Source organism: Homarus americanus, unplaced genomic scaffold (genome assembly GCF_018991925.1).
Source record: "Homarus americanus isolate GMGI-L3 unplaced genomic scaffold, GMGI_Hamer_2.0 scaffold25860, whole genome shotgun sequence".
Taxonomy (NCBI): domain Eukaryota; kingdom Metazoa; phylum Arthropoda; class Malacostraca; order Decapoda; family Nephropidae; genus Homarus; species Homarus americanus.
The window spans coordinates 1,387,577-1,399,076 of NW_024724693.1; the positions used below are offsets into that span (position 1 = coordinate 1,387,577).

The 11,500-nt window shown below is 46.4% G+C and overlaps 1 protein-coding gene across 1 annotated transcript; it reads left to right on the top strand.

Annotated features, from left to right (window-relative positions):
• The first annotated feature begins 1,479 nt into the window (after positions 1–1,479).
• On the top strand, positions 1,480–4,185 carry LOC121864491 (lysosome membrane protein 2-like). The gene has a single exon (XM_042363528.1). The coding sequence runs from the start codon at positions 2,120–2,122 to the stop codon at positions 3,620–3,622; it is 1,503 nt and encodes a 500-aa protein (XP_042219462.1). The 5' UTR covers positions 1,480–2,119; the 3' UTR covers positions 3,623–4,185.
• Positions 4,186–11,500: the final 7,315 nt, after the last annotated feature.

Below are 11,500 nucleotides of genomic sequence, written 5' to 3' on the forward strand. Positions count from 1 at the left end.
GAGAAGAATGACAAGACTAATCCCGGGCAATAGGAACCTTGAGTACAGAGACAGGTTAAAGCATCTTAATTTGCACTCCCTCGAGAGACGTAGAGCGAGGGGCGACCTGATAGAGGTGTATAAATGGAAGTCAGGTAAACACTGGTTTGGAAATAGAGTAGTGGATGAATGGAACAAGTTACCAAATATCATCATTAACTCGAATATGCTGAATAGCCTCAAACATAGGTTGGATGCTAATATGAGCAATAGGCGGTTGGGTGTAAATGGGACTGCCCAGTATGGGCCAATAGGCCCGCTGCAGTTTCCTCCATTTTTATGTTCTTATGTTCATTATTGTTTCTCCAGCTATAAATCAAACACACATAATGACCCACATGTTTAGGTTAGGTTAGGTTAGGTTAGGTTAGGTTTGGATAGGTTAGGTTAATTTAGGTGGGTTGGGTTAGGTCAGGTTAAGTCAGGTCAGGTTAGGTTAGGTCAGATCAGGTTAGGTCAGGTTAGGTCAGGTTGTCGAGTGTCCAGGGAATTTTGGCTACACCTGTACACGTCCGTAAGAGGACAGGTGTACAGGTGTGATCATGTGTGTGTGGGCGGGAGTGTCTGGTGTGGATGAGGGGGGTGAGGGGTAGTGTGGATATGTGAGTGGATAATAGATGTGTTGAGAGGGATATATGTGTGTGCGTGTGTGTGTGTGTGTGTGTGTGTGTCACAGTGCCAAGTGAGGTGTGGCACTTTACCTGAACCCATTTTGGCATCCCTGTGTTATATAACGATACACGATAACCCCCCCCACCCCAGTTATGATACCACTGAAGGCTTACTGGCTATCATCCAAGACTGACTTAGCTGCTGGCATGATATCAAGGGCTGTGTTGAGCTGTGGTTATCTTTAGTGAGTAGTGTCCGTCTGCACCTCCTCCTTGATAGCGAGATATCTCTCTCTCTCTCTCTCTCTCTCTCTCTCTCTCTCTCTCCATATATCCTTGGACTCCTCTCCTCGTGTCTGTTATCACGAAGCCAGATCCATTTTGTGGGTTTTGGAAACGTCTTGTTAGTAAGGCTGTTAAAGACTCGGGGTAACTGGTGCTAACGAGCTGTTTTTATCGTGTTAATGAAGTGGTGTGTGTGTGTGTGTGTGTGTGTGTGTGTGTGTGTGTGTGGGAGGGAGTAGTACTCACCACACACCAGGCCACAGACACAGCGACGCTCCCACTATGTACAACACCTAACGCTGTTTCATCGATCACATCAATACATTATAATGGTAGCAGTGCTCTCTCCTTCTCTCTCTCTGTTCATCTCCCGGGGGCCTTACCGCCCCGACGGCTGGTGCTGAAGTGGTGGTGTTGGTCAAGGGTCGTCCAGAGTGTTGTTGAGTAAGGTGGGTGGGTGTGGTGAGGGTGTGTGGTGAGGGTGGTGAATAATAGGGGGGTAGCTGCGTAAGGGAGTGTGTGTGAGAGGCAAGAGCAGCTCTACGTCCCCGGCCCACTCATAGTCACGTGGAGCGTGGCAGAGAGTGGTTGTTCTGCCCGGGCCGCAGATGTACCACCACACACACTCACATTTACCTCTGCACACCACGCGCATGTGCACACGTTGTCCCCTCCACCAACATCAGTACTAATCCAGCCTGCACTTGCCACATCACGCCCGCCCCCAGGGAGGACGCTGACGGAGTAGTAACCAGAGGTGTTAGGAGGAGCAGCAACACCGCCGGGTGTGAGGTGAGAGCAGAGCACGCCGCGACGCCAAGCTGGTCGCCTCAACACGCGGCATCACACACGTGCTCCTTGCCCCGGGAACACTACAGTGAAAGAGCCCGGGAAATGTTGGCTGTTTGAGGTGGTGAGCTCCTCGCTGGGAGGTGTGTGGTGCCGGTGTGGAGTGACCATCTCTCCTGCCACAGATATGTAGTGTGAGGAGTTACACAAGTACTGTGGACCATGTGTTGCGTGAGACACACACACACCCCCTCCTGCTGATGTGTGTTTTACTCTATGGTGAAATTTAAGTGACATTGAACTGAAGTGTAGAGTTAATATCCTTATCTTGTGAACTATGGAAGTGTAGGTGAGTGAGGGAGGTCGCGCCGTGTGTGTGTGACAGGACAGTGAGGATGAAGGTGGCGGTGCAGGTGGCGGTGTTGGTGGTGGTGGGTGTCGCCCTCATCGCTGGAAGCCTCGTCTTCCAACGATATTTCTCCAGCGTCTTCGACAAGATGCTCTCCAACAAGCTCCTCCTTGTGCCGGGCTCCAAGACGCTGGAGTCCTTTAAGAGTCCTCCCGTACCTATCTTCATGCAGTTCTGGCTGTTCAACGTGACCAACAGTGAGGAGGTGTTGGGGGGTGCCGTCCCTGTCCTCCAACAAGTGGGACCTTACACATTCGAGGAGAAGCAACTCAAGTACAACCTTACCTTCCACGACCATGAAGGGTCAGTTACTTACCTGCAAAACAAAAGTTTTTACTTCCGGGAAGACTTGTCGGAGGGTCACAAGGAGAGCGACAAGATCACCACCATTAACGCCATCATGATGAGCATCGGTTCCAAGTTCGAGGGTCTGCCCTCCGCCCTCAAGGGTATAATAGAAATAGTGTTTGTAAGGTTCAGTGTGACGCCCTTCATCACCAAGCCGGTTGGGGAGCTGTTATTCTACGGGTACGACGAGCCCATGTTGAAGCAGCTCGCGCCCATGACCAAAGACCCCGTCCACGCCACAGGAAAGTTTGGTTTCTTTTACCCGAAGAATAATTCCAACGACGGGACGTACACCGTCTACACGGGCGTGAAGGACATGGCGGAGTACCAACACATCGTCAGGTGGAAAGGAGAAGAACATATCGACTTCTGGAAGAGGGACATGTGGGGTGGCAACTCGTGCAACATGATCAACGGCACCACAGGTAACCAGTTCCCGCCACTCGTGAGTAAACACGAACCTCTGAGGCTGTACACGGCCGAGCTGTGTCGTTCCATTTACGCTGTGTTCCAGAAGGAGGTGACACACGGCCACCTCACCCTCTACCGCTACGTGTTGCCCGCCCAACTACTGGCCAACAGCCCCGAAAACAAGTGCTTCTGTACCGACGACTTCACTTGCCGCCCCTCCATGATCAACGTGGCCCCCTGCAGGAAGGGAGCTCCTGTGGTGATGTCGACACCACACTTCTACCAGGGGGAGATCGAGGATGCTCAACAGGTGGTCGGTCTGGACCCACGAGAGGAGGAGCATGAGACTTACCTGGATATAGAACCCACAACAGGTGTCACCTTCCGCGCCGCTAAGAGGATCCAGGTGAACATCCCTCTCCGTCAGTACAGCAACTTGCCCTCCTTTAGGAGTGTACCTGACGTGATCCTGCCGGTGCTGTGGGTAAATGAGAGCGTGGAGGTACCTCTGGCTCGCACTGCCGCCCTCCACCGCACCCTCACCCTACCCTTCACTCTGGTCAACGTGGCCACCTGGGTGCTGGTCACCCTCGGGGTCATACTCATCCTTGTGGCTGTGGTCAAGGTCGTCCTCACACACAGAAAATCACACCCAAAGAAAAGAACAGTTAATGAAAAAGATAAAGATGGCGCAGTGACTGAAAAGTTGAATGATAAGAATTACAGTTGAGTCTTGAGTGTTAACAGTACACCATATGAAGGCCAGTAAGTGTAATGACGCATAGAGGTTGTGTGTCAGCGCCATCTAGCGTGTGAAAAATAATGCCAAGGTGATGGTGTTGAGGGCCTCGACTCCCAGGTCATTTTAACAGTGTAAATGTATTTAAAGTTGAAGGTTGTGACCTGGGTGTCGTGGGCCAGGTCAAGGCAGGGAACATTAACACACAGAAGGAACAGTTAACTAAGCTCTGGTGACATACAGTGACGTAATGACTCGGTAACAACCACTACCAGCGGACTGTGTGATGACACCTGGCCCTGGACTAATGAGTTAACCCACCTGGCCCACAGAGAAAGAGTGTCATAGACGGTGCTTGTGTTAGTGAAGAAGAAAAAAAATATTTCAGCAAACTGTCGCATCTCCGGAGACCTGTATGTGTGTGTAGGTGTGTGTGTGTGTGTGTGTAGGTGTGTGTGTAGGTGTGTGTGTAGTGGTGGTGAGAAGTGTTAAGTCACCATTGTAGACACATGACTCCTGTTATACTAAAAGACAATAAAATGGTCAAATATGAAGGATATCTTTTCTTAACCACTTATTATTATGAAGTTGTTGTGTGTTAAACCTGATCGTGTCGTCTGTACATAAAACATGAATCAACCAAACTTGATCTGAAGCCAAGATAATCTAACCTGCCTTAATCTAACCTAGCCTAACCAAACCCTTTGATGACAAGGTTAAATAAACACCATGAAAGGGTTAAACCATTCTCCTCAAAGGGTTAAACCATCGTCCTCAAAGGGTTAAACCATCCTCCTCAAAGGATTAAAACATCGTCCTCAAAAGGTTAAACCATAGTCCTCAAAGGATTAAAACATCGTCCTCAAAAGGTTAAACCATCGTCCTCAAAGGGTTAAACCATCATCCTCAAAGGGTTAAACCATCGTCCTCAAAGGGTTAAACCATCATCCTCAAAGGGTTAAACCATCGTCCTCAAAGGGTTAAACCATCGTCCTCAAAGGGTTAAACCATCATCCTCAAAGGGTTAAAACATCGTCCTCAAAGGGTTAAACCATCGTCTCGTTAACCATCATCCCTAAGGGTTAAACCATCGTCCTCAAAGGGTTAAACCATCGTCCTCAAAGGTTAAACCATCGTCCTCAAGGGTTAAACCATCATCCTCAAGGGTTAAACCATCGTCCCAAGGGTTAAACCATCGTCCTCAAGGGTTAAACCATCGTCCTCAAAGGTTAAACCATCATCCTCTAAGGGTTAAACCATCGTCCTCAAGGGTTAAACCATCATCCTCAAAGGGTAAACCACCATCCCAAGGGTTTAAACCATCATCCCTCAAGGGTTAAACCATCGTCCTCAAAGGGTTAAACCATCATCCTCAAAGGGTTAACCATCATGTCTAAGGTTAAACCATCGTCCTCAAGGGTTAAGCCATTGTCCACAAAGGGTTAAATCATCGTCCTCAATTTCAGGAATTCTGGTATGTGTGTATTGGATGAGATAACTTAACACACCCACACACCCCACCACCACCACCCCACACCCCCACACCCCCACACCACCACACCACACCCCCCACACCCACACACCCCTCATTGTAACCCCCCACCCCCACACCCCCACCCCCACACCACCCCCACACCCCCACCCCCCACACCCCCCACACCCCCACACACCCCCACACCACCACCACCCCCACACCCCCACCACACCCCCCACACTCTACACACCACCCCACACCCCCCCACCCCCACCACCCCCATTAGCCCCCCACACCCCCCACAATAACAACATCAGAGGTTATTTTACTAATAATAAGTGAAATAATGATGACGTGTCCCGTTTGTTTTCTCTTGGGGGACGACCTTCACGCTGTGTCTCCTCCTTCCTCTCTTCCTCTTCCTCCTCCTTCCTCCTCCTTCCTCTCTTCCTCTTCCTCCTACTCTTCCTCCTTCTCCTCCTCTATCTTACTTGAATTTACAACTTGAGGAATATTTTTTTCCCAGGAGTGACTGAGTAGATATTAATTAGTCGTAAGTTACCTTTTGTTTTTCGTAGGATGAACGTGATATACTGACTCTCTCTCTCTCTCTCTCTCTCTCTCTCTCTCTCTCTCTCTCTCCCTCTCTCTCTCTCATCAGGCACAGGTGTCAGCGCATCATGTGGGAGTGGCAGGTAAAACATCACCTGTAGGAAGTTAATGACGCTTGTTTAACACACCTGTGAGGGAGAGATTACCTTTACCTTCACTCACTGCCCTTCCTTCCTTCTTTCTTTCCTTGCTTCTTTCATTCCATTGCCCATTCACTCTCTCCCATCCTTCATTCATTCACTCCTCCTTCATTCATTCATTCATCCATTCATTCCTTCGCTCACTCACTGTTTCCCTCCTTCCTTTCTTTCTTATTTCCTTCCTTCCTTCCTTCACTCACCCCTTCCTCACTTCTATCCTTCTTTCTCCTATCCTTCTCCTTCTTTCCTTCCTTACTTCCTTCTCTCACTCCAGGTAAATAGAAAGAACGGTACAGATAATGAAACAACGGTACAGATAATGAAACAACGGTACAGATAACGAAACAACGGTACAGATAATGAAACAACGGTACAGATAATGAAACAACGGTACAGATAACGGTACAGGTAAACAGAAAAATAATACCAAAAAAGTAGTGCCTATCATTATAAAACGTGTGTCTCTAGGCTACAGGTAGTTAAGAACGAGAGATAATGATTAATCAGCTCAGGTAATCTCTCACATCACCTGTCCGAGAGAGAGATAAAGGTGACCCGGGTCTCTCATCGAGGTATAAGGTACACGTAACATAAGTAAGTGATCACATAAGGTTATCAAGACTATATATAAACGATTGAATTCCTTTGGGTGTTTAATAATGCCGAGGAATGTATTAAGAACATCAATATCAGCGTAAATAAGGACTCCAGAAGGTCTTGTTGATGTTATGATGTAGTACTGAGCTTCAAGAAATTTCAGATGTTGTTGGTTGTTAATGTGTTATTAGTCTTTTATAATCAGTGAGTAGATTTGATTATAGGTTAATTATAGATTTTGATTATCTGGTTGTTGTCGGGCAGGTACAGTAGTCGGGTAGGTTAGGCTAGTTAAGTGAGGCTGTTTTGTCAGGTGCTGAGCGTTGACCTAAGGGAGCAATGTGCACTACTGTAGTTTATATCTCTCTTGAATAAACGAAAAATAAATACCTAATCTAACCCAACCTAACCTACAGACTGGGACAGAAAAGGAAATAATTAAGTTTAGAATCTTTGCTCTCAGGGTTATGAGGTGAGGTGTGTTGGTCGTCACGGGGCAATTAACTGTGGCAGGTGAGGTGTGTTGGTCGTCACGAGGTAATTAACTGTGGCAGGTGAGGTGTGTTATGTTCTGTACCTTGATTAACACACTTCAGGTATGTTAATCAAGGCTCTGGTGTACAACAGGTGACCCCGCCGCCCCCCAGGGATGATAACAGTAAGAATCGTTAACACTGGACTACACTCAGGTAGTTATCAGAGTTGAGCAATACAGTATGTAAAACTGTATTCCTCACATATTGGGAACATATTGTTCATAATTTACACAAATTACTCCCTAATTAGTGATGGCAATATTAGTCATAAGACGTCAGGTGTTGTTTCATTATATAACACCTGTGCTGATGATAACAGTTCTCTTAATTAACTTCTTGTGAAAGGAGAGGTTCAGGTAAGGGGACAGAAGCCTCCCTTATATGACGTTTCTTTTGTCTTCCCATTTAAAAGGAATTAATTGGATCACCTGAAGATTAGCCCCCCACATTATTTCACCTGAAGATTGATCACCCTTCTATGTATGTATGTTTGTGTCTGTGTATCTGTAGGTGTGTGCGTGTGTGTCGGCATCCTCGCCACGCAAGCGAGCGGACCCGGGTTCGATCCCCAGGCAGGGTGAAACTATAAGCAAGTTTCCTTACGCCATTTGCCTCTGTCTACCCAGCAGTAATTGGGGACCTGGATGTTAATCGATTTGTGGATCATGTTCCGGGGTAATGGTTAGCCAGTGCAGTTGGCGAGTTGTCCGGTCTTCTCGGACTATTCCTTGTCACTGGGTCATGCAGCTCGTTAACTTAGGGTGTGGTTGTTGTGTTCGCAAAAGCTTCTACACCTTAAACACTGGGTCATGCAGCTTGTTAACTTAGGGTGTGGTTGTTGTGTTGGCAACAGCTTCTACACCTTAAACACTGGGTCATGCAGCTCGTTAACTTAGGGTGTGGTTGTTGTGTTGGCGACAGCTTCTACACCTTAAACACTGGGTCATGCAGCTCGTTAACTCAGGGTGTGGTTGTTGTGTTGGTGATAGCTTCTATACTTTAAACACTGGGTCATACAACTCGTTAACTTAGGGTGTGGTTGTTGTGTTGGTGATAGCTTCTATACTTTAAACACTGGGTCATACAACTCGTTAACTTAGGGTGTGGTTGTTGTGTTGGTGACAGCTTTTACACCTTACACACTGGGTCATCCAGCTCGTTAACTTAGGGTGTGGTTGTTATGTTGGCGACAGCTTTTACACCTTAAACACTGGGTCATGCATCTCGTTAACTTAGGGTGTGGATTTATTTGTAATTTGGCGACAGCTTCTTCACCACTTAAACACCGGGTCGTACGGCTCGCTGGCAGGAATTGGTGGTTGTTGTGTTGGCGACAGCTTCTACACCTTAAACACTGGGTCATGCAGCGCGTTAACTCAGGGTGTGGTTGTTGTGTTGGCGACAGCTTCTACACCTTAACACTGGGTCATGCAGCTCGTTAACTCAGGGTGTGTTAGGTTAGGTTCGGGTGTTTAATCTTTAAATTATTCCACTTCCACTTAACTTAACCTAATCTTCAGGTGAGTCACAGCCTGTTACCGTAACTTAGGTCACACACACACACACATCGTCGTCAAAGGTGAAGGTGTTGTTAGTGTACAGTAACGTCCTGTTGTCGTGTGCTTTATGATTTAAGCTTGTGTTAAGCTCCTTGAAACTTGTGCCAGCTTAGTGTGTGTGTGTGTGTGTCAGCTCATCCACGTGTCTACCAAGAAATTTCTTCTCACTAAGGTATGATGGATGATATGGATGTCCCTCTAAAAGCCGATCAAAGACTAAAGTGAGGCAACAGTATAGGTGAGACTATGTCACTCATCCACACATTCACTCATCCACATCCACACATCCACTCATCCATCGTGTTACTTGACTAAGACGATTATCAGAAACATGCGTGTCAGACCATTCAACAAGTTCACGCACACGCACACACGGGCTTAGTAGGGAGCGAGTGTAGTAGACGGTGGTGGTGGTAGTGATGGTAAATATAGCGCAAGAACACCACACACACTACCACCACTACCACCACACTACCACACACTACCACCACACACTACCACCACACTACCACCACACTACCACACACTACCACCACACACATTACCACCCACCACCACACACCACACACCACCCACCACCCACCACACACCCTACCATCTGTACCATCTCCGTTAATACTTATACCACACATTATTAAACACATACACCTGTCTTGTTATTGAGTCTGTGAACTGTACTGTAGGTTGTGTTCACTTCTACTTGTTCAATGTGAAATATATCTTTTACTCTCTGTTCATACTTGTACTTATTTCTGTATTATTAACTGTATCCTTGTCACTATGTATATACTGTTCCTCTTTTCTTGTATCAATAACTGTAATCTACACTCCTGTACTCGTTACTGTAAGCATATAACTATTTCTTAGTTAATGAGAGGTTAGGTAACACGCCCGCCTGTCACCAGCTTGACTCAGATGTATGGTGTGTGTGTGTGTATTGTGTGTGTATGGTGTGTGTGTGTATGGTGTGTGTGTGTGTATTGTGTGTGTATGGTGTGTGTGTGTATGGTGTGTGTGTGTGTATTGTGTGTGTATGGTGTGTATTGTGTGTATGGTGTGTGTGTGTATGGTGTGTGACTTTTATGAGGAGGCTGTGGGAGGATATATGGGTCCATTTGATGAGTGACGATGCTGGGGTACACACACACACACATATGGATACACCCTGTAAATAGACACACACACACACACACACACACACACACACACACACACACACACACACCTCCTCTCTCGGGGCATCAGTGAAGCGCTGTACTGTAGTGTAGTGTCAGGCCGCCGGGACGCACGGGGTGACCCTTGTGACGTCCAACTACCCTCCCCACGTCATCCACACCAAAACGAACATTCTATCTCTGTTTACTGTCAGCGGATACAGTGAAATACAGTACTACTACGACATATAACAACCTGTCGTTGTATACACATCGTCTTTGGGTACAGACTACATATTGTACTAGGCTATTGTACTGTTTATGTCCGTCAACTGTACTGTGAAGGTATACTCTACCTTACCTGCGTTATAACAAGGTCTCTGTGTTAATTAAGGTAAAAAATATATAACCAACATCTTTATATGACATATTTTTAAAGATAATTTTAATATAACTTCAGGATGATAAACTTTCTCCAGAATTTATGTTTTATGATAAATGTTACGAAATATTTACCTGTTTTATCATCTCTTGATATTGTATACTTAATTGTCTTTGTTTTCTTTTGTTTTTTGTAAGTCATTGGGATAATGTTTAACGCCAGGAGCTACAGTAGAGACTTAGGAATATGTGGAACCATCTCTTCTGTCCTCCCTCACCTGACGTCATCATACATCTGGTAGACGTCACACATGAACAAGTTTTTCATTTAAATCAAGTTATTAAAAAACGTAGTGACGCATTTAACATATTTTCTTTCTTTCTTTCTATATTTTTGTCTTTCCTTCCTTCCTTCCTTCCTTCCTTCCTTCCTTCCTTCCTTCCGTCCTTCCTTCCTTTCCTTTCCTTCTTTCTTTATCCCTCAGGTCAACTTTACCATCATAACAAACGAAAGATTTACATTACGGTCAGAACACTGGCACCTGAAGCATGTCACTGGCACCTGAAGCATGTCACTGGCACCTGAAGCATGTCACTGGCACCTGAAACATGTCACTGGCACCTGAAACATGTCATCATAATTCCAGTTAAATACTAGCACCTGAAGCATGTCACTGGCACCTGAAGCATGTCACTGGCACCTGAAGCATGTCACTGGCACCTGAAGCATGTCACTAGCACCTGAAGCATGTCACTAGCACCTGAAGCATGTCACTGGCACCTGAAGCGTGTCACTGGACCCTCGTTATTTATATACAAGCATCATGACCTCTCTGGCACCAGGTTATGACACTTGGCACCCGTCAAGAACGTCAACAAACTGGCAGGGAGCCTCGGTGTAAACATTGTGATTTGGTGGTCTGGTTGATCGCCCCACCTCTTAACCACTCACCTCCCCTGACCCCTCCCCCTACACCCCTCCCCCCTCACCCTACACCTCCCCTCCCCCTCCCTCTTCCTCCTCTCACACCCCCTCCCCCTGTAACTACCAAGAAAACTGCTAGTCATTAATCTACTCAATAAATACGTGAGATATTATACAGTACAGGAATTAAGCCCTTTGGTGTGGCGTCAAGGCCTTTGGTGTAATGAAGAAGTGTGATTTAACCACCTTGAGTACTATGTTTTAACCCTTGGTACTGGTTGCCCTTGGTACTGTTTTAACCCTTGGTACTATTTTTATCCCTTGAGTACTGTGATTTTGCCCTTAGGTACTGTGATTTAACCCCTTAGTACTGTGGTTAACCCCTTAGTACTATGATTTACCCTGAGGTACTGGATTTAACCTTGAGTACTGTGATTTTCCCTTGGTACTATGTTTTACCCTTGAGTTCTGTGATTTAACCAGGACTCAAG

Excerpts from the sequence above, each read along its gene's own strand:
- LOC121864491 (XM_042363528.1), top strand. The coding sequence starts at position 2,120 with ATGAAGGTGGCGGTGCAGGTGGCGGTGTTGGTGGTGGTGGGTGTCGCC.